The sequence below is a fragment of the Gouania willdenowi genome, chromosome 14, assembly GCF_900634775.1.
Source record: "Gouania willdenowi chromosome 14, fGouWil2.1, whole genome shotgun sequence".
NCBI classification, from domain to species: domain Eukaryota; kingdom Metazoa; phylum Chordata; class Actinopteri; order Blenniiformes; family Gobiesocidae; genus Gouania; species Gouania willdenowi.
In genome coordinates, this window is record NC_041057.1 from 4,448,650 (window position 1) to 4,472,341 (window position 23,692).

The window sequence follows — 23,692 nt, forward strand, 5'->3', positions numbered from 1 at the left end:
GGCTCTGAGACATCGTACACGGCCGCGATGAGTTTGCATTTAACGCAGCACCAACTCTGCCGCGTCAGCAGCTCACATGCAATGCTTTAGTCCAGTGGTTCTCAACCTTTGGAGCCCCGGACCCCCACGATAAAGGTTCCAGAGACCGGGGACCCCCACTGTAGCTGAAAGTGGTTGAACACAGACATGAACATGTGGAGACAGGGCCATCTATAAAAATAAAATAAACTGCCAAATAATCGGCAAATGGTGAATGTGGTTAAAATGGCAAAAAAAGCATTAAATATGGTAAAAAAAAAAAATGAGGTTAAAAGTGACAATAATGGGTCAACATAAGTGACATTAGGTTGGAAAAGTGGTGGAAACTGTTTATAAGTGCTGAAAATGTCTTGAAACTAGGCTTTACACCGATCTGATCGGCTATATCGAATCGACTGATATTTTGCATTTTATGGAATTAATGTGATCGGCTGTAATGTCTTAATTTTTCCGATTTGATCAATGACGTCATTGTTGTGATGAAACATTCTGTAAATGCTCCCATTGCACTGTTTTATCATCTCATTTATACCTATGAGTTGTTTGCTTTACATGACACAGCTTTATTTCACTCGTATTTGTGCACAAAGGTGAAAACCTATGCGTGAACGAGGATAAAATCGATCAGTTGGAGTGGCTGATCACCGGACTTCTTCCCTCGTCTACTGGCTCTGTAAGCGGGTAGTGTTTGTGTGTGTGCGCTTGTTTTGTTTATTCAGTCCGAGCATGTTAAAAAGGAGAGCGGAGTGATGAGCGTCCGTTTACTTTCATACCGGTGACTTCTAATGCAGTCGACACAGCTGCTGTTCAGGGACTAAACTAAATGGTTTCGCTCACTTGTGTGTGCAATGTTATGTTCAGGTCCAGCATTGGAAATTCTTCAACTCTTCCACTCCCTCACAGTCACAAGGATGCATTTAGGTCCTGAAACATGGAACCGTTTGATTTTCCGTGAATCTGTATCAGATAGTACCTAAGGAATTTGGTCGTTACCTAAAAACATCGAATCGGTGATAGTTTTTTTTTAAAACTCACGGATCGGTGATCGTCTCAAACATCCTGATGATGTAAAGCAGACTTCAAAGTAAAAAAAAAAATGTAGAAAAAAAGACATTAAAATGTGATGGAGAGGTGGCAGTAATTTAAGTAATGCAGCAAAAATCCACAAAAAGGAGCAAAAATATGGCAAGAAAAAGTGATGAAAATATGGCAAGTTTGGTGTAGTTGCACAAAAATGGGCTGAAAAACATGCTCAAATTATTAAAAAATAAATTAATAGTTTCTTGAATGCATCTGGCGACACCCACCCAGTGTCTCGCGACCCCAAGGTTGAGAACCCTTGCTATAGTCTAGCGTCAGAGGGGAGAGAGAAGGCACATAGTTCTCAGCGTCGTCTGCTTTGTACCTAAAACTGGTTTGTTCACAAAGCATCTGGAAATCTAAACTGGACTAAAATACACTGAATAAACTCAGTCCTCATTTCACTCTCTGACGTCCAACCAGTCGATGGAGTTTCTCGCAGTGATCGAGACGCATGGACTCGGCCTTCTGCTTTAATCGCTCGTCTCGGTACAGCTGACCCAGGTTGGCCAAGTCGGACTCTGAACGGGATAACCAGACGGGAAAAAAGTGTCACACCAATGTCGGCTGCTGTGCATTTAAAGTTAATACAACAAACAACTACGAAAAAAGGAATTCATGCAGATGCTGAAAAAAAACATTTTGTGCAACCTGCTTGTATTTTTCATTTACAAAAACCACAAATAATGTAAAGTATTTTTTTCTTTTAGCTGATTTTGATGTTAATCCTTTCTTTTAATCAGATAAATACATATTTTAGGCCTCAGATCAATTAATCAAAGATCACTTGCTTAAAAAAAAATAATATATAAAATGTTGAAATTACCGTTTCCATCTCCATTGTAAGCACTCTCTTATTGACATTATCGGAAAAGTTTTGCGCATTGCATTGTGGGAAGTGGAGTCCCATAGACGGATGCATCGAAGTGTTTTTACTTCATTCATACAGGAGAACAAAAGGATTTTATGAGAATTTTGTCGTCTTTGGTGTTTTTTTTCAATTCTCATTTTGTGTAGTTCTGTTGTCATTTTTTTAGTTGAAAATGTGCGTTATTTTTTTGTCACTTTGTACGTTTTTAAAGTCACTTTGTGTGTTTTGCAGTCGTTTTGTGTGTGATTTTTGGAGTCATTTTATGTGTTTTTCTTGTCAGTTTGTGTATTTTTTTGTCACCGTTTCCTGCATTGCATTGTGGGAAGTAAAGTCCCATAGACAGATGTATAGAAGTGTTTTTACTTCATTCATACATAAGAGAACAAATGTGTTTTGTGAGTTTTCTCATATTTTGTTGTCACTTTAAAAACATACAGAGTCGTAGAGTTCATTTTCACTGTGATTTCTTGCGTTTGCCTCCAAAAAACTGCCAAAATGACTTAACAACACATTTCTGGTGTTTTCACTGAAAGTTGCAGCAAAACAATGGTGGATGATTATTTTGAAGGTCACAATTAGAACAGAAAAATCTTTTTTATCTGGCAAAAAAACAGAAAAAAATTACAGTAGGAATGAAGTAAAAACACTTCTTTGCATCCGTCTATGATGATTTATTGATCTACGAGGCCAACATTATGTCTATATCTGATCAAAATGTTGGTCTGCAGCTGTTTTAAACATGATCCCAACAAACTGCTCACTTTGCTGCTTCTCTTTCCAACAGCTGCCCTGCAGATGTTCAATGTAATCGCTCTCTATGGTCTTCTCAAGCTCCTCCAGAGCATCTCCATGGTACTCCTTCTCAAAGCTCTTCTCCACATAGTAGGGCACCCCCATGTGCTGCGTCTCCCTGGACACCACCAGCCCCATGGCCCTGAAACACACACACACGTCATTCCAATGAATTCCTTTCTGTTACTAATGTGTTACTGTCAGATGTGCGTTAAACTCACGGCTTGTAGAAGAGACTGTACGGTGGGTTGGTGGCCATCATCTGAGTAAACACTGATATGAGGATGAGCACCAGCACAGGGAGGAGCTGCAGAAGAGCTGTGAAGGTGTTCTAAAGGAAAAGGAAAGAAGCAACAGGAGAATTAGAATGCAAATAAAATAATCTGAGACACCCAAAATAAATACGCAAAATGTCTTCAAAATCCCACCCACACAAACTGACAAGAAAAATACACAAAACAACCTCAAAAATACACAAAAATGACTCAAAAAAAATGCACAGACAAGAAAAATACAAAAAATTATTTCAAAATTACACACAAACTGACAAGAAAAATACACAAAATATACTAAACGACTCTAAAACACACAAAATGATAACAAAATAACACAAATATACAACTTAAACACACAAAATTACAACAGAACTAAAATGTAAATAAAAAAATGACTCCAAAAATCACGCAAGAAAAATACACGAAACAACTCAAAAAAACACACAAAATGACAACAGAACTACACAGAATGAAAAACAAATACACAACTAACAAAAACACACAAAACAACTTCAAATACACATAATGACAAGAAAAACACAAAAAGATTACTCCAAAATTACACCCAACTGAAAAGAAAAATAGGCAAGAAAAATACACAAAACAGCCTCAAAAAATGACTCATAATAATTACAAAATAACACAAATTTACAACTAAAACACACAAAATTCCAACAAAACTACACAAAATGAAAAAAACACTTTGCAACTGTCTACCAGACTCAACATACCACAATGCATTGCACGACACAACCCTAGTGTTTATAGTGAAGATTAAAAACTTTCGAGCTGCACATTTCAACCTTTTACATTTTTTTCTTCTCCAAGCAAATGTTCTTTGATTTATTGATCTATGAGGCCTACACGATGACCTTTTCTTCTCCGACAATTCAACAACTATTGCATTATTTCTTCTTTTTTTTTTTTTTAAAGGGATTTGTGATTCACTAACCTGGCTCTGGTTTTCCTCCACCACCTCTTCACGTCTTTCATAAGTGCGTCGACGCCGAGGCTGGTAGAACTGAGAGTAGGAGGCTCCCTGGTTGGTGTACACGTGGATGTTTCCTGTCAACAGTCACACTTTACCGTTAATAACAGCTTTGTTTGACAGCGTTAGTACTGGTGCAGGTTTTTATTTATTTGATGGTCACATACCTGTGGGAAACCTTCCTCCAAAGAAAATGTTGAAGAGCTCCTCAGGAGAGATGTCGGCCTCAAAGTCTCTGTGGAAGCTGCGGTAGTGTCCGGGGTGGGGGCTGTGGGAGGAGTGCTGTGGTGTGCTGGCAGCAGCAGCAGACTGGTATCCATACTGGTCGTACTGTTGCTTCTTCTCTGGATTACTCAGCACAGCGTAAGCAGTGCCTATTGCTGTGTGGAGAGAGGACGTTAGGTAATACATATAATACTAGAAATAGTGTTGGGTTGTTTTCTTTAAAAGACCTTTTAGGAGTTCATTAAATCTGCCCTTTCCTTAGGGCAGTGGTTCTCAATCTTTTCAGTGAGCGACCCATCCATAAAATCAGCAAAATGATGCTCCATTGTTCTATGAATCTGTGATAACCACATGTATTTATTCATCTGAAAAACATCCACTAGTTTATTATTATTTGGGCCATAGTATAAAGTCATCTTAAACATAAAAATCTTTGTTTAAATCAGATATAAAATGGGTTAAAAATGACCTGAAAAAAGGTGAAAAAGGTGGTGAAATAGAATTTTAAAAACCACAGAAACTGGTTAAAAGTTGCAAATGAGAATGGCCAAAAATGGACAGAAAAAGTGGTAAAAGGGGTTCAAAGTGTCAATATTGGTATAGTTAGTTTAAACTGGCAAATAATGATTATGACAAATTGTGAATGTAGTTGAATTGGCAAAAACAAAGCATGAAATACGGTGAAAAAGAGTTTAAAAGTCACAATAATGGGTCAACATATGCGACATTAGGTGGAATAGTGGTGGAAAAAGTTTATATGAGCCGAAAATGTGTTGAAGGTGGAACAATGTGCATAAAAGGCATTGAAACTTGATGAAGTGTCAGAAATGGGAGTAATGTAGCAGAGATGCATTAAAAGGAGCAGAAATATGGCAAGAAAAAGTGATGAAAACAGGTTAAAATATGGTGAGTTTGGTGTAATTGCAGAAAAAGGGTAAAAATAAGTAAAAATTGGCTAAAATTGTCTTGAAGACATCTGGCAACCCCAAGGTTGAGAACCACTACTTTAAAGCAAACCTCAGCTTGTTCATCTCTATCATTATTTTTTGTAAATATTTTGTAAAAGTCAAACCTTTGAAAGCATCAGTGGCTCCTGGAGCAAAGTTCTTATCAGGGTGGAACTTCAGGGCCAACTTCCTGTACGCCTTCTTCAAATCTTCATCGCTGGCGTTCTTCTGCACACCAAGGATTTCGTAGAAGTCTTTGCAGTTCTTTATTCTGCCGTAGAACACGCACCGGTGTCAGATTTTAGCAGATGATTGGACAGGAGAACAACTGCAGTGGTACTACACACCTTAGAACGCCGTGACGCTGGTCTTCAGTGTAGCTCTTCCTTTCATCACTGTTGGTGTTGTTGGTTTCATGATGTTCCATGTCTTCATCTCTCCAACCAGCGGGGGGAGGGATGTGGTTCGTCTCTGGATTAACACTGCTTCCGTTTCTTTGTATGGCATCGATTAGCACTGTGAACAATAAGGCAGAACGTACACGATACATTATTGTGTAAAAACAATTCTATTGATGAGCTTTGGTAATTCTGAACACATGAATGGACACGAGGAACGCAAAGGGGTGGAACATTTCAATCTTTTTAAACGCCTTTCTTTGTTGACAATAAAGATCATTCACACTAAACAAAACGCCTCCAAACAAAGAAAGTGTGTAACCAAAATAATGGTTAAAAGCACTTTAGATTATTAGACAGAAAACAAAATGTAACATGGAAATAAAGACCAAAACTAATGATTTACATTGGTCTGTGAAGTGGAGCGGAACAATAAACAAACTTCCAATAAGCCTTTTCACACTCTCGCTCTGTTTCAGTTCATCCACATTAGGTCAAAGGTCAAGAGGAGCGTTAGAGCGTTGATTCCTTGATAGATTCTTTGGCGTAAACGTAGTTCCGGTCTCCGAGGCAGAAAGACCGAGTTAGCTGCTAAAGCTAATGCTGCACACGAGCTGAAAATTCTGGTTTTTCCTGACTTTTCAAACTGTTTCAGCTGATGGCGTTACTCCAGTTCACATATTGACAAGTCCATCTTGTGCACGTCCTTCAAATTTGTAAATTGAACTGAAATAATAGCTTAATAAAAATAATGATGGACCTGGTTAGTGAATGGTGTACCTTGTAAAATTACCTTTTCACAGCGAGAACTCAAACTGTCCTTTTCACACACGGAAATATCTCTTGTCCCATCAAAAATAATGATAATACACTTTATTTATAAGAGCTTTTCAAAAACTCTAAAACCCTTTACAGTTGTTAAAACAACTACACAAGTCAAAAAAGAAAACAACAACAATAAAGTAAATACATAACAATCAAAAGTTAAAAGCTTGGGAGAAGGAGTGTGGAAGCAGAGGAGGTCTGTCGCTTCGATACGGCTTCTCTCGTAGTTTTACAAAAGTGCTCAGATCAACGGAAAGCCATGGTCTCCCTGAGTACAATAATGTGCGTCGTTTGCGGGTAGAGTCTGCTGGAGACCATGGAAGTCGGGGCTTGTCGTTCAGAGTTCCATCAATGGGACAGGAGTGTGGAAGCAGAGGAGGTCTGCCGCTTTGATACGGCTTCCCCCATCAGTTTGAAGTGTTCGGATATGTGCGTCATTCCCGGGTCGAGTCCAAATCCGCCCGCTGGAGACCCAGGTAGTCGGTGTTTTCATTCACCAGAGGTGGAAGCGAGGCGATCAGCGGAAAACCCTGTACACCTCCTTGAGTCCAAATACAGTATGTGTCGTATTAATAATATAGACACTATTAAAACACTAACGATCTCTGGAATAACATTACAAACGCTGTTAGGTTGAAAATATCAACAGAGTAGACAAACTTCTTTACGTTTATATCCCTCTCGACCTATGACACCCCCCGGGTCGTGCATGCGCAGTTCCAGAGTGTGAAAAGGCTTAAAGCGGACTTAAAAAATGTCATTTCTTTTTTGTTTTCTTGAGCTTTTTGGCACAGATTGCAAACAATGGTACGTTATTTCCTGTATTTTTCACTGCTGCACTTTTACATTTGTAATTTAAGCAGGTAAATAGCAATTAATTCGTTTTTGAGTTTTGAATGATTTATGAAATATGTTACATGCATTATGAAAAATGATGTTACTTGTCTCCTGTCTCCTTGCACTGCATTTCCTGTTAGGTTTTCTTAAGCTTTTTGGCACAAATTGCAAACAATGTTTCGTTATTGCCTGCATTTTTATTTTTATGCAGGAGATTAGTTTAAGCTAGTTTATTTATTTATTATGAAACATGATGTCACGTGTTCCCCGTTACCTAAAACATAAACAGATAAATAAATAAAAATAAAATCCTAAGCAGACTTCAGTGATGAATGGCTTGTTTTGCACGTCCTCCTCCTGAGTTAACTTGACACCCTACACCCACTGCAGTGCACAGTATAAAATGCATTGGTTGTACTTGTTACAGTGTTAGCAGTTCACTCTATCCCTGCTGCTGAGTGTGCGGTGCTAATTTTACCTCTGGCCCGGGTACTGGGGTAGATATTCTGCGCATCGTAGAGCAGCTGCAGTGCCCGGTCCTTCCGCCCGCTCCGTAGACACAACCGGGCCTTCTCTATCAGCCGCTCCGCCTCGCCTTTCTCCATTTCGGCTCCAATGAGGTGTTTACTATGTGTGTCCGAGGTTTGCTCAGGCCTGTCCCAGCGCAATATGCGTCAGTATCATGTGTCAACACGGGCTAGCTAACCTTACGTTAGCACCAGGGGCACCGACAGCTAACAGCGGTCACTTCAGCGTCCGCCGGACCGTCCTTGAGGCAGGCTGTCCGGCTGAGGAGAGGCCTCCCGGTGGGCCATTCTTTAACGGGTAAAAGCGGACAGTCGGAGCAGAGCGTTACCGGCGGTGTTTAACGGGACATCGAGCTGCACCACAGCTGCTCCTCAGTGACGGACAGGTCGGGGAGGCGGGATGGCAACGACGTCACATCCCGTCCCCGCCGATTACTGTCCCTAGAGTTAAAAATCAGTTTATTGTTTGTGTACAGGGTAAGAAATTATCTCGTGGTAGACTCCTGTACTTTGTCATCAATGTTTGATTACAAAAATAATGATAATAATAAAAAAATGAATTGTAATGCTGCTGCTGCATTCAAGGACTCACTGAGACTTTTTAGTGATGCATTCAATGACCTGTAAGGAACAGTAAACAGACACTCATTTCAACAGACAGTGGAGGTACACCAGCTAACACTGAATGCATTGGGAGTGTGAAGGAAATCTGGAAACCCTGGGGGGGGAAAAAAAACGACAATAATAATAATAATAATAATAATAATAATAATAATAATAATATCCCAATATTTTCCCCCTCACACTTAATAGCAGAGATCATCTAGTTTTTGTAAATAGTTTCTCAAATTGACAGACTCTTTGGGTCTGTGTTACGAAGCGAGATTACCTCTTATCGTGCTAACTTCCAGGATTAAATCAGTGTGTGCTGGACTACGACGCTGGCTAACGTATTACGGAGCTAAATCACCATGGTAACTTAGGCTGAACGACTAGCCTGGTCGTGACCAAGTTATGAAGTGGTTAAAATCTGAGTGAGCATAAAAGCTATAAAACACTGTTGCTCTTCACTGTCATCATGGATTTAAATTAATGACATTTGTTAAAGCTCATAAGCTGTTCCTCCATTGTAAAGATGGTCCGGCTCCTCTGCCAGGTTCTCCATTGTAGTGATTGGTCAGACGCTGTAATCTCCACTCCTTTTATGTGAACGCGCACGTACCGAGGCTGAAAACACTTGGCTTAAATTAGCATATTGTTATCGACCGTCGTAAGACAGCTCCTCTCTGACAGAGAATGTTTAGTTAGTTGAAGCCAGCTAACGGAGATTAATCCAGGATATAATTATCTACAATCTATATCTATAAATACAGACATAAGACAAAGCTGAAAATGATGATAAACAAAACAGTAACGATACTTACTTGCAGCTCACCCTACTTTAAACAGATACTAACTACTTAAATTTTGTATTTCAGTCGTAAAAAACTGCCTTTTTTTTAAAAAAAGAAATACAAGAACCAATCAATCTTTGTCATTGCTGTATATGTATATGTGATTGTTGAGTGTCTTTTACATCCGCTGATTTCCAAGTAATGCAGTCTGCGCCCTAAACACAAGATGGCGACGTTTAGCCACACAGGCGATGAGACGTCTACTCTTCGTACAGTATATCATGTTTATGGGTTGATCAAGGAAGCAAAGCCTATTATTTTATCAGTTAATTATAATGGTGGAATGGCCGATGTCCTATATTCACTTTTAAATCCATAATCTGCCGATGCAATGATTGTCTCGATATTATCGTGCATCAATAATAATAATAATGTATTGACAAATGCACTTTACATTTAAAACAAATCTCAAAGTGCAACATAGGAATAAAAGCAGGTTTAAAAATATAAAACATAAAGTGAGCCGTACAATATTTAAAACAAAATAAAAGAGACAGCTGATGGCTGCTTTATTCTTTATTTTATTCTACATCCCAATAGTTGTAAATAATAGTTTTTGATTTATTTAATTTATTATTTATGCTGTCATTTCATCTTATTCTTTTAAACAAACAAACAAAAACAAAAAACACACACACAATTTTGTTGATATGTATTTTATTGTAGAGTAAAAATGTTTACCTTCTCATGACTCCGCTGTGCTGAGTCATGCAATCCAGAGCTTTTTTAACGCTAACACGTAGCCTTTTTTAACGTCCCCACTTTGTTCTAATTCTTCTTCTTCTTCTTGTGTACACTAGTTTAAATCACTACTCCTCTGTTATTCGTGAACGGATCGGGTTGAAATTTGGTAGCTATAATCTATGGATGTGTACGCATTAACGCTCCGAGCCCAATTTTTTTATTTGGGGCCCCAAAAGAAAAAAAAAACAACCCAAAAGTCAATTTGTCATTTATTTGCGAGTCAAATATTACGACGGTTGGTGGTACCAAATCATTGGCAAATACCAAAATATAAATGGGGCCCATTACCCCGTACGTGTCACGGGGGGACCCCGGGGGCCCCATTTTTCAAATGACTACTCCTCTGTTCTTTCTCATTTGATCAGAATGCAGTTTAGTAAGAATACTCTATGAATGAATATGATAAGATAAGACACTTGGAGCGCTTTTTCTTTTTTTTTTTTTAATGGGGCCCAGGGATCCAGGGGCCACCCCCATTTCATGTAATTTCCAAATTAATGGGAACATAGTCATGTGATGTATCATTTCAAAGGTAATTCAACGTAGATTACATTTATGCCTCACACAATTCGATTAGGGGCCGTTTTATCATTTATTTGTAAGTCAAATATTGTGACAGTTGGTTGTACCGAATCATTGACACATACCAATATATGAATGGGGCCCATTGCTTTGTATGTGCCACATGGGGCACCAGAGGGCCCATGGGGGCCCCAATTTCAAATGGCTACTCCTCCGTTAATGCCCGCTGAATCGGGCTGTAATTTGACATGGATATTCTATTAGCAGATGTCAAGAGCCTCTCGGAGACCTTTTTGAAAGGGGGGGGACCCCTTTTCCGGTAATTTCTAAATTTATCGGAACATACGTAGTCGTGTCATATATCGTTTCAAAGGCAATTCTAAGGAGATTACGATTTTAAGTCACACAATTTGATTTGTTTTACTCGTTGCAACCAAGTCATTTGACTGAATTCTCGGGAATGTGGTACGTGCTATTCAATGCGTTTCACGGGCTTGGCCGTAGTTCATTTATTTTCGATAATAGTTTTTAATGTATTATTTGTTTTCTCTTTTTTAAACTTATTCTTTTGAATAAAAAAACAAACACAATTTTGTTCATGCATATTTTATTCAAGAGTAAAAAAATGTGATTTGTCCCATAGGGCATGCTTACAATGAGTGTATTATTCAGGAAGTCAAATGCCAAAACATATTTCCAATCCATATATAATAAATAAATTAATTAAAAAAAGATTGCAACTTGCAAGATAAAATCCATTATATTTGTTTGTTAAAATATGCATGTAGACCATACACCAACCAGAAAAAAAAAAAAAAAAAATCCAAAGAAAAATAACCATCAGCTCATATTCGTAACAATGATAATAATATCAGCAGTAAATATAACCAGAGTACAATGTTTCCTTTTAAATGTTAAGTGTGACACATGATTTTCTTTGTGTCCATTTTCATTTACATCTTGAAAACCATGCTATCATGCTTTGGCAGCCTGAAAGTTGCTTTTCACTGAGATTATATTCATTCGCACAATTGAACAATTTTCTGTACATCAGTGCAACAGAAGAAAATAAATAAGTAAACACAAGGCTTCACACCTCAGAAGGGCATTAACTGCAAACAACAAATCGTTGTAAAAATTAACAGCAGTGGTAGTAAATATGAAAACAACAAAAAAAAACAAAACAAAAAAAGACGACCATGACGATCAAAGGAAGCCTATTTATAAAAAAAACAAAAAAACAAAACAAATAAAACTACAAATAGAGTTTTCAAAATAAATCAATTCAAGTTTACTATTCGAAAACACAACTATCACAAATATAATCTCACGTAACAAATAGGAACTTCATTGCATGCATTGATGCGTTCCGTACCATAGATGCTGTGTTAAAAATCGCTTTTAGTCCATTCTTGATTCCACGTACCTTTGTTTGTTTATAAAGATGAAATAAAAAGTAGAAAAAAATAGTCATGTATGAAAGAAAACTCTAAAAATTGGTGTCACGTGTGGTTTTGGTGCTTCACTGGTGTCAGATTTTCAGAACTAAAACATTTATTTGTGTTGTTTGATGTTAACTTTTATATTAATAACTTGCAACAGAATGTACGTATGATATAGTGTTAAACCAGAGGGTATGGATCACAGTGTGGACTGGGATTTATAACATTTCTTCTTCAGGAAAATTACATTTGTTTGGAATTATTAATATAAAAAAAAACTAGAGATGCACGATATATCGGCCGATATGTTTTGAAGATAACAGGAAGTGTTGTCAGTAGCACAATAGAGGGTCTCTAAATATCTCTGAAATGTCAGAATTAATTGTGTTTCTGTGAGTTTTATGGATCAAATGAGCACATGTTGATATTCTACTTGGTCACATTCTCACTTTAAATGTTTTCAGAACTTTCAAAGTAAAGGTGGAGAATCAACAGAGATATTTAGCCTCAGTGTGATTCAGGTTTTTGTCATTCTCGGTTCCAAATGCATCTTGGGAAACTTGAAAGTATAGCGAATATCGTACCGTTATCCAAAGAATAGATATCATGTGTTATTGTCATGAAACTGGTAATTTACAACACTATAGTTTCTAGTTTTTTTATGCGAGTCCAGAAGCTTCTTTATGGGCAGGTATGGTAATAATATTAAGGATTTATTTATTCGGACAACGTTTTTCAGGAAATATACTTTGAAATTTACTTTGATCTCATTCTCAGCAGATGCCGATGAGGAACACTGACAGGTAGCAGTTGAAACATGTCAGGAGAACAAAGTAGATTACAAAGTGCATTTCCTAAAAAAAAGTTGTCTGAATAAATGAAACCATAACATATTATTTAAAAAAAACAAAAAACAAAATGAACTTGCTGGAATTATTACACATAATAGGTTTGGAAAATAAAAACCAAATCTTTAGATCATGATTATCAACTGGTGGGTCGGGACCCAAAAGTGGGTCACAGACCTGTACGGGATGGGTCATAGATAGCTGGTCAAAAATAAAGAAATACTTAATTTCTTAGGTTGGACTTGTCTTTTATTTTGAAATAAACCTTTCTTTCAACAGGCATGCTGTGAAATGCATGTTGTACAGGAAAACTTTCGAAAAACTTTGGAAAAACTAAATTTGGTTGGTTGAATTCTAAAAAAAAAAAAAGTGGGCCGCGATTTAATGACCGTAGATAAATGTGGGTCCCACATTGAGAGGAGAACCTCCAATTTAGACGATATTGATCTCAGATGTGTGAAGTTTTCCAGAGAGGAAAAAGTGTGGTTGTCTTTTTTGAGGTGAGATAGAGCTCCTTTCTTCTCTGTGATGCCTTTTTTTTCTTCTTTTTTTTAAAAATAAAAAGGAAGAAAATAACTTTGAAGTCGGTCTGAATAAAGATATCACCCTTTGAGTTTCAGGTGCATTCTTCTAAGGTGTCTCAGAGCTTTATGATGATTTTGCCTGTGACGCTGAGGTGTAAGCAGTGGAAACAAGACTTGATAATAGAGGAAGATGAGAAAATCCAAACCCCAGGCGTGTGTTTCGAGCTGTGGTCACACGTGACAGCATCTTACGTCAAGGTAAATCAATAAAACTCAGTCCACTGGTAAGATTGCATTGCAAGTTTGAGTAGGAGCTTCTTTTTTTTGTTTTTGTTTTTTTTTTTTGCATTCTTTCTTTTTTGCTTCTCCCGGACGACAAAGTGGTCTGACTTAATACTAGCAAAAAACATAGAAGTAAACAAGCATATAGTCTCCATGAAGTGATTTGGTGAGTGATTTATAATAATAATAATAAACACTTTACAAAATAGTCAAAAGGTTTTTTTTTTTGTGGCTTAGATACTGTAGTTAATGCATCGTTCAGGACCGATAGAGCAAAAAAAAACGTGTGATGGCGTTTTAAATAACAGCCTTCATCTCTTCTTCAGTCTGTGCTGGAACCGATAGAAAGAGGGGAAACAAGAGGCAGACGGACGCATCTTTCGTTCCTACGTTTCCCAGTCACGCAGCAGCAGCCTGTCGGCCATTCCTCATTCCCTTCCCCGCCTCCTGCTGTGAACTCCACGTCTCTCCCCCTCCCACGTCAGTGCCATGAAATAAATGACCCATTTCGCATCTTTTTTAAGATTAGCTGCAAGATTTCATGTTTCTAATCTGAGGGGCCCCGTTTGAATTTCTGTGTTCAGAGGCCCCCTGGATTTCAGATTATCAAATGTCTGGTTGCACATTTCTGAGGCTGGAAAAAACAGCACATCACTGGATGTTGCTGTTGTCTTCTGTGCCGTTTGCCTCCGACATGTTCATCTTCCCCATGGAAAGACCCACATTGTTCACCCCGTCCCTACGAGGAGGCATCCGCTCGTTGATGCGGTCGAGGCCCTTGGCCTCCTCGAAGCTGCTGATCTTATGCTGGGGGGAAAAGCCTCGGATTGCTGGGAAGCACAAACACATGGTAATGGTTTAGCGTTATCATGGAATGGCTGTTATTACCACATGTAGAGACGGTGGTTTTCAACATTTTCTTAAAGTACTCAATCCAAGACATAGGAAACATGTGGTGATCTGTCTAATTTTCTGTGACCCCCAAAATAAATACACAAAATGACTCCAAAATCCCACACAGACAGATAAGGAAAAAAACACAAAACAACAAGAAAAACACACAAAAAATGTCTCCAAAAACACAAAGTGAAAAAAAAAAAATTAGAAAAAACAAAGCAAATACAGAAATGATAATAAAAACACACAAAATGACTCCAAAAACACACAGTGACAAGAAAAATACACAAACTGAAAAAAAAAATTCACGAAAAAACCAAACCAATACATAAAATAACAAAAATATACAAAACGACTTCAAATACGCACAGAAATGATAAAAAAAAAACACACACAAAATGACTACAAAAACACACAGTGACAAAAAAATGCACAAATGACGCAAAAATCATGCAAAAAGTGAAAAGAAAAACACAATAAATTCACAAAATAACAAAAATATACAAAACGACTTCAAATACACAGAAATTGTGCCAAAATCACACACAAACTGACAAGAAAAATACAGAAAATGACAAAACCCACAAAATGACTTCAATTAAACACAGTGTGACTTCAAATGACTTCACAGAAATAGAAAAATATGGAAGTAAACATGAAAAATACACAAAATGACTCGGAATGCACAAAACGATCTAAAAAAACCCACATACAATCACTTCAAAAATCATGCAGACAACTTCAAAAACACACAAGACGTCTCAATAAACACACAAAATGACATTAGGAGTACACAAAATGATTAAAAAACAGACACTAAAGAGAACAAAAATGTACAACGTGAGAAAACAGTTTACGGTGGAGATGAAAACAAACTTTTGAACATATATTTCAACTTTTCACATCTCCCTTACTACCATGAGGCTGACCCTCTGTCTTTATCTGATAAAACTTTATCCTCCAAGCTGCAGTTTTCTCCTCTTCTAAAAGCAGAGCTGTCCATAACTCAGTCCTAATCCATGTCCTGACAGTCTCTGAGGTGACACCTGACCTACAATCCATTCATCTTCCAAACAGCTTATTTGTCAGTAAGGCTATTTGTATTTTTGAAACAATTACCGCCGCCCGCCCGCTGTCACGGCGCCATTTATCTGTGATATGTGCTGCAAAGTGCCGCCGCCTCCTTGTGCAGTTGGTGGGTAAAGATTACCTTGGGAATCCAGGCTTGGAGATGCATATTTCATGTCATGCTTCTTGTTCTTAAGCATGCAACACTTTCCAGAACCAGATGGAGAACATTTACAAGCCAAACTAAGAAACAATGAGTTTCATCATGCATCTCTTCAACGCACTCCACTTTTGCATTCTTTTAATTTATCATGAGCGTTCCTTGATACCTAAAATAGATGTTTTTTTTATTTATTTCCTTTTCTCTTGGCTACATTTCTTCCCCTTTCCCTCCAACGTGTCAAAGGCTTACGGACACGATCCCTCACTTACGTACGGGGGCGGATACTCTCTTCCATTTAAGATTGCAAATATTTTTCAAATATACAAAATGACAGAAAAAAAATATAAAACGGCAACAAAAATATGCAGAATTACTCCAAAAACACACAAAATGACAGAAAGATACACAAAAAACACAGCAAGAATACAAAAAATGACTTTAAAAAACATACTAAATTGCAGACAAATATACAAAAATGTACAAAACAACAACAAACTCTGCAAAATGACTCCAAAAACACAAAAATGGCAGGAAGATACACAAAAAACATAATAAATATACAAAAAACAGCAAAAAATACACACACACACAAAAAAAAAACTGCTAAAATCAACAAAAATGAGTTAAAAACTGAAAAAAATATACAGAAAAATACACAAGGACAACAAAAATGACTCATAGCACATACAGTAAGACAACAAAAATATAGAGAATGACAGAAAAATATATAAAACAACAACAAAAAACATGCAAAAATGACTCCAAAAACACACAAAATGAAAGAAAGATACAAAAAAAAACAGCAGAACTGCGCTAAAACTGCAAGAATACAAAAACTTAAGACTTAAATAACACAAACTTACTGACATATATGCATGAAAAACAAAAAGTATTCACAAAATTGCTCCAGATATATACAAAACAACAACAAAATATGCAAAATGACTCCAAAAACACAAAACGACAGAAAAATACACAAAAAAGGGAAAATACACAAAAAACTACAAAAATAAACAAATAAAAAAACTGAGAAAAATTACAGAGAAACACATAAGGACAATAAAATGACAGAAAAATATATAAAACGACTCCAAAAACACATAAATTGGCAAGATTATACACAAAATAAATACACATAAACAGCAAGAATACAAAAAATGACTTAGATAAACATACAATTCTACAGACAAATAAAAGAATACACAACATTGCTCCTAATATATATAAAACAACAACAGAAATGCACAAAATGACTCCAAAAACACCCAAAACAACAATACACTAAAAACTGCAAAAACACACAAACTGCAAATATAAACAAATAAATAAAAAAAAAGAGAAAATAGAACAGCAAGAATACAAAATAAATACTTAAAAAACATACAAAATTACAAATAAATACAAAAGAACAAGAATATACAACATTAATCCAAATATATATAAAACAGAAATGCACAAAATGACTCCAAAAACACCCAAAACAACAACAAAAACACACAAAATAACACAAAAACACACCAAACTCTTTGTTTTTTCCTGTATTAACGCTCAGACTTTTCATTATTTTAAATGCTGATATGAATGTTGATAATGCGACCCCTATTTTTTAACACTTTTTAATGAAGAATAAGGTGTACAGAGTTTAGAAATGATCATGAACGTTCCTTAATACCTAAAATAGATATTTTATATTTCATTTTCTCTCCAAACATTTCTTCCTTTCTCTCCATGGTGTCAAAGCCTTTACGAACATGATCCCTGACCTAAGCATGGCCTGATACTCTAAGTGTGAGAAATATTTTTCATTACTTTTAACCAGCAATCGACTTCTTCAAAAAGTAATAACAGCGTCCGCCAGCAACCAAGACGGGAAAAGATGAGCCGTCAATGTGTGAGTGGTGAGTTGCATGAACTGATCAGTGTGTGAAAAAGCTTTCCAACATATGGAGGTGAGATGAACGCGAACGTTACCTTCTCTGTCCTCATCATTCGTCTCGATGGCTTCAATGGCTTCAATGGTGGCTGAAGGGGGGGGGGGGGGGGGGGGGGGGGGGGGGCAGGTTACTCCTCATAAAGCCATGCAAATGTACAGAGCAATAAAGAAGGCAACAGAAATTTACATGTTCATCAAAAATGAGAAAATACAGCCGAAATTAGAGGAAAGCCATGCAGAGAGAATCAGTTAATCAGAACACTCGTAAAAGTAATCATGGCTGAAAGAACGTCAGGTAGAAACAAGTGTAAGCTGAAATAATTGATTTTTAATCTGGATTTCACTTTGAACATCTGGCGATTTAGATTTAGATTTATCATTCAGGTGTAAGTTTGAATTGAGCAAAATAAGAATTTGTCACCAGGTTATTGTCAATAAGCTTTTATTTTGTTACTTCCAGTTAATTTGTATATTAGCTAAATATTTAGTTTCTCCCGCGAGATTTAGATTTAACATTTAGATTTAAAATGTAGGTTCAACAATTAGATTTAGATTTAACATTTAGATTTAAAATTTAGGTTCAACAATTAGATTTAGATTTAACATTTAGATGTAACATTTAGATTTAACATTTAGATTTAAAATTTAGGTTCAACAATTAAATTTAGATTTAACATTTAGATGTAACATTTAGATTTAACATTTAGATTTAAAATTTAGGTTCAACAATTAGATTTAGATTTAACATTTAGATGTAACATTTAGATTTAACATTTAGATGTAACATTTAGATGTAACATTTAGATGTAACATTTAACATTTAGATGTAACATTTAGATGTAACATTTAACATTTAGATGTAACATTTAGTTGTAACATTTAACATTTAGATTCAATTTAGCATTTAGGTTTCAAATTTAGATTTAACATTTAGATTTAAAATCTAAGATTTCCGTTTAAAATTTGCATATTAGCTAAATATTTAGTTTCACCCGTGACATTTAAATTTTTTACTTTTATTGATATTTTTTTAATTTTATGCTTTCTGTAAAGCGACTTTGAGTCCCAAAATAAGCACTATATAAAATTGATGCATTGATATTTTTTTATTATAAATATTTAGATTCAATATTTAGATTTATCATTTTGATTTAGATTTAACATTTAGATTCAACATTGAAATTATATTTTTCCGAGAAAACAAAAAAATCACAATGTTATTGTAAATCTGGTTAAAAGTAACATTAAAATATTTACATACATTTTTTAAACTGTTTTGTTTCTAAATGTTGCAAAAAGTTGCTGCTAAGTATTTAGTTTTACTTGTGACATTTATATTTAACATTTAGATTAGATTTAGGTATTTTCTTCTTCATAGCCTAAATATGAATATAGGAGCAACAATGTACAGTGGGAATTATTACTGGGTCATTCCATGTCATTTCACAAATGGTCCACGCACTTCAGCTCAAAAAATTCTGAATTCTTTACCAACTGTGGCTTAATAAATCAATATGCACACTGTACATTTTTAGTTTGAAACAAACTTTTGTTTTGACAGGTATGCTGTGAAATGCATGTCGCACAGGAAAATATATAGATTTATGTTTTAAAAGAAGATTATATATAAGTGTGTTTTCAACAGCTATCCGTACCCCTGTTTGGGAACCGCTACTGTAGCTGGACAGTGGGAGGACTTTGATTCAGAAATAAGAGAACGAGGGTTACTTGAGCCTAACAAGTTTGAGAACCACTGGTCTGAAGGGCCAGATTTGGCTCCCGGGCCCTGAGTATGACACATGTAGTGTAGTTCCTGAAATATTGGAAGCTGAAAATGGAAGAAAAATAAGGACACGCAAAAATCGACACATACTGACCCTCACTAAATTGTCCATATCTTAAAAAATATTCATCCGATCAAACGAGAAATCAGATTCAGAATTTTCAGATTGAAGGGCGTGGGATGTCCTGAAAAATTGTTGAAATTACATAAAAATTCTTACTTCAAGTGGATAAGAGATAAAGAGAGAAAAAGAGGAGGAAAAGTGGAAGAAGAAGAAGAGCGTCCAGAGGTATTAAAAGGAGAGAGAATGGAGTGGATGACAGAGGGAAAAAGCTCCAGCTGAGCCTTGGACTCACCGCTCTGCAGCGTCTGTCTGCCTCCTGAGAGAACCCCGCTTGGCAGCATGCCAGTGGGCGTCAGGCCCTTCAGCGTCAACACATTCTCACTTTCCTCTCTGTGGGAACAGACCAGACAAGACGACGGGTCAGAAAAGCTTACAAACTTTGATCAAACCGAAAAAAAAAATAAAATAAAAATAAAACAACAACACCACATTCCTTCACTCTGACAGCAGACATTAAAAAAAGGCAGTGGGTATCTGTACGGTTGCCATATAAATATACCGACATTCTATCTGTACGCAGTGCCCCTATTCGGTCAGTTTAGGTTACGTGACTAAGACTAAACCTAACCTTAACCCTTAGACGCTATGTACGTGTACTTCGGTAACCGTACCAATAGCATCGTACAAATAAACTTCTTCTTCTTCTTCTTCTTGAGGTCAAATACATTTTTCAGTTACAATTACGTTTTTTAATTATTTATGTTCAGTTACAAGTCAACTGCGTCCACCCGCCCTCCCTCATATCCCCATCTGTCCAGTAAAACAGCCAAAAGGAAGAAAAAGCGACCTTTCCTTCCTTAAAAGGACCTTCTTCAGACAGGCTTGCGCGCTAATACACGTGTAAAAACGTGCAGGAACAGAGTGTAATAGATACGTCTCTCGTGAAAATCGGAGCGTGGAGTGTGGAATCATAATCTTTGATTTGAGAGGGCAAGACATGTATTTTAGGGGCGCTGCCCCCTCTTGCCCCTGAGCGGAGCCGGCCCCGATTAAGATTTGCATTTTCTCCAATTACAATTAAATTAGAATTGTTTTATATCCTCAGAAAGTCAATTACTATGTTCTCAATTACTGAAGTTCGGTTACAATTAATCACAATTACCTTTAATAGATAATCCCATAAAAGTTAACCTTTCTCTCGTGTTAGCTTTCTGTTATGATAACTGGTCCTAAATCAGCTGTAAAATACACTAAAAACAAATATCTATCATCTAATTTTTTTCCTATCTAATGATTACCTTGTTAGGCTTCCTAATCAATGAAAATATTGGTTTTAATATTTTTGAGCCTTTTTTGTATCATTATACCCCGAGATTTACATTTTTCAAAATGGTAAAATGTGGGAAAGCTTTGTATGAAACATATTTTAATAATTGTAACTACATACGTAGTTACAATTAAAAAGTCAATTATCTAAACTCAATTACAATTTCATTCAGATTATGACAGCAAGAGATTTTTTTAATTACAATTACAATTATAATTACACATAATTGCTATATCCCTCCACTCTGACAACAGTAGACAATGCAAAGAGTCTTAAACACAACAAAAAATTGTCAAGTAATCATATAATTGATAATTAATGACAATTACGGTGTAATTATAATTGTAATTCAAAAAATCGTAATTAAATTGTAATTGAGTTTAGATAATTGACTTTGTAAATGTAATTGCCATTAAAATTGCCAATTACACAAATGTAGTTAATAATTATTAAAATAGGTTTCATATCAAGTTTTCCCACGTTTAAAAAAATTGAAATCTAGTGATATACTGCAAAAAAAAAGGATCAGACGCCCGCACCAAAAATATTAAAAGCTATATTTTCATAGATTAGGAAGCCTAACAATGTAACCAATAGATAGGAATTAAATTAGATGATAGATAATTGTTTTTAGTGCATTTTACAGCTGATTTATGACCCGTTATCATAAGAGATGCTAACAGAAAGCTAACACGAGAGGAAGGTTCACTTTTATGGGATTATCTATTAAAGGTAATTGTGATTAATTGTAACCGAACTTCAGTAATTGAGAACATAGTAATTGACTTTCTGAGGATTAAAAAAAAACCAATTGTAATTGGAAAAATTGCAGGTTACTGTAATTGCAATTTAATATGGGTAATTGTAAATGTAATTTGAACCGTTAAAGTAAAATATTCTTACCTGAGAACTTGGAACATCTTGGCCATTTTCCCAATGGCTCGGATCTTGTTTTTGATTACCTCCTTACGCGCTGCCGCTGCATTGGCTGCAAAGGATAATGGATTAGGCTATTACTGAGAAAACACCAGCACTAAGGCACATAAAACACTATGCATTTTTTTATATCCCTACACTAGATGCACTAGAGACTTCGTGCACTCTGATTAAAAGGCTTCATTGGCATATGATGGCTTTAGATGGTGTATTTTATATGCTCACGTAAAATCATATTACAGTAGTGAAATAGAAGATTCTTCCTGGGTCCAGATTGTTTTTAAGACAACGTAAACCCACGGATTGAGGAAAATAAACACAAAACCCCCCACGCAGTAAACAACACGATGACCCCCGCAGCAAAAACGACTCCAAACATGAAAGATACACAAAAAACTGCAAAAATGACAAACAAAAAGGACGCATAACACACAAAATAACAAAAAATGAACAGAAAAAATATATAAAACAACAACAAAAAGACGAATAATGACTCCAAAAACAGAAAATGAAAGGAAGATACAAAAGAAACTGCTAAAAAACTGCAAAAATAAGTGAATGACTTAAAACAGAGAAAGAATTACAGAGCAATACACAAAAAAGACAACACAAATGACTCATAACATGTAAAACAAGAAAAATATACAGAATGAAAGAAAATTATATATAAAAACAACAAAAATATGCAAAATGACTCCAAAAACATGCAAAAAACAGCAAAAATACACAAAATACCAAAAATGACATAAAAAAAACCACACATTTCCAAAAAAAATACACAAAAAGGACAAGAATACAAAATAAATTGCTCCAAAGAAACACATGATGACTTCAAATAAATAACGGAAAAATATACAAAACAACAACAAAAATACCTCATAACACACAAAACTAAAATGCACAGAATGACAGAAAAATAGATTAAAAGACAACAAAAATATGCAAAAAAAGTGGCAAAATGACAGGAAATTACACAAAAATACACAAAAAAGCAAGAATACCAAAAAAAAAAACTTACAAAATGACAGAAATACACACAAAACCGCAAAAATGACTTAAAAAATTACAGACTATAGAACAAAAAGAATACAACAAACTGCTCCAAAAAACACACACGATGACTTCAAATAAATAACAGAAAAATATACAAAATGACAATAAAAATAAGTCACAACACACAAAACAACCAACATATTTAAAAAGACTGAAAGATATATAAAACAACAACAAAAATACACAAAATGAAAACAAAATATCCAAAAAAAAATGACAGAAAAACAAACAAATCAACAACAAAATGACACTAAAACACACCAAACTCTTTGTTCTTTCCTGTATTAATCCACAGATTGGTCATTATTTCAAATGCTGACATGAATCTTGATCATGTGACCCTCTTCTTAACACTTTTTAATTAAGTACAAGGTGTTATGGAGTGATGAGTTCTTACCGTCAAATATCTCATCTTCATCGTTCATGAGTTCATCATCAGAGCAGATGCTCAGCACGTTCACCAGCATCTCTGTGACTGAGAGGAAAGCAAAGGGTTAAACAGATAAAAGATCAACATGGAGATAAAATGAGAGTTATTATTACCTTTTTCTCCAACAAACGGCAAAGACCAAGTGAAGACGTCCATGAAGTTGGGAAGCCAGTAGGGATGTGGTGAGCAGTTGAACTGTCGGATGTTCATCACGTTATTTTCATATTTCAACACTGCAGCTGTAGGAGACACAAGCAAAAGACGTTTATCCTTAGTATCAAATAGAATGACACAAATCCCTTTATGTGGTTAGTTTATCTCCATACTGTAAATTGTTGCAAATTTTTCTCATCATCTGAACCATAAATAGTCAAACGAGACGTTGTTGGCACCAGACTTTTTCCCTATAGGAAGGTTT

At 35.8% G+C, this 23,692-nt stretch overlaps 2 protein-coding genes across 4 annotated transcripts in view; both read right to left on the bottom strand.

The window, feature by feature from the left end:
• Positions 1 to 390: 390 nt before the first annotated feature.
• On the bottom strand, positions 391 to 8,212 carry dnajc18 (DnaJ (Hsp40) homolog, subfamily C, member 18). Its single transcript, XM_028466375.1, has 8 exons — positions 7,756 to 8,212; positions 5,565 to 5,733; positions 5,343 to 5,488; positions 4,213 to 4,425; positions 4,010 to 4,122; positions 3,004 to 3,113; positions 2,752 to 2,924; positions 391 to 1,640 (listed from the first exon to the last, which is right to left on the bottom strand). The coding sequence occupies exons 1-8, from the start codon at positions 7,880 to 7,882 to the stop codon at positions 1,516 to 1,518; spliced, it is 1,176 nt and encodes a 391-aa protein (XP_028322176.1). The 5' UTR covers positions 7,883 to 8,212; the 3' UTR covers positions 391 to 1,515.
• ppp3ca (protein phosphatase 3, catalytic subunit, alpha isozyme) overlaps positions 4,517 to 23,692 on the bottom strand; it is a 56,371-nt gene continuing 37,195 nt past the window's right edge. The window contains exons 9-15 of one of the 3 annotated variants that reach the window (XR_003675473.1): positions 23,388 to 23,513; positions 23,242 to 23,319; positions 21,759 to 21,843; positions 19,821 to 19,918; positions 17,720 to 17,770; positions 13,576 to 14,450; positions 4,517 to 4,527 (exon numbers count right to left, since the gene is read on the bottom strand). Coding sequence is in view for 2 of the 3 variants with exons in the window: in XM_028466373.1 (XP_028322174.1) it covers positions 14,272 to 14,450; positions 17,720 to 17,770; positions 19,821 to 19,918; positions 21,759 to 21,843; positions 23,242 to 23,319; positions 23,388 to 23,513 (617 nt within the window). In the remaining variant the exon portion in view is untranslated. Of the gene's footprint in view, positions 4,528 to 13,188; positions 14,451 to 17,719; positions 17,771 to 19,820; positions 19,919 to 21,758; positions 21,844 to 23,241; positions 23,320 to 23,387; positions 23,514 to 23,692 lie in introns of those variants that run through there. The other 2 variants (XM_028466373.1, XM_028466374.1) reach the window with 2 other exon arrangements.

Bases quoted from the DNA above. Each gene is read 5' to 3' on its own strand.
- dnajc18 (XM_028466375.1), bottom strand. From the start codon at position 7,882: ATGGAGAAAGGCGAGGCGGAGCGGCTGATAGAGAAGGCCCGGTTGTGT. The intron at 3,114-4,009 runs GTTAGTGAATCA...CTTTTCCTTTAG, and splicing joins TGGAGGAAAACCAGAGCCAG to AACACCTTCACAGCTCTTCT. The intron at 2,925-3,003 runs GTGAGTTTAACG...TGTGTGTTTCAG, and splicing joins TACAGTCTCTTCTACAAGCC to GGCCATGGGGCTGGTGGTGT.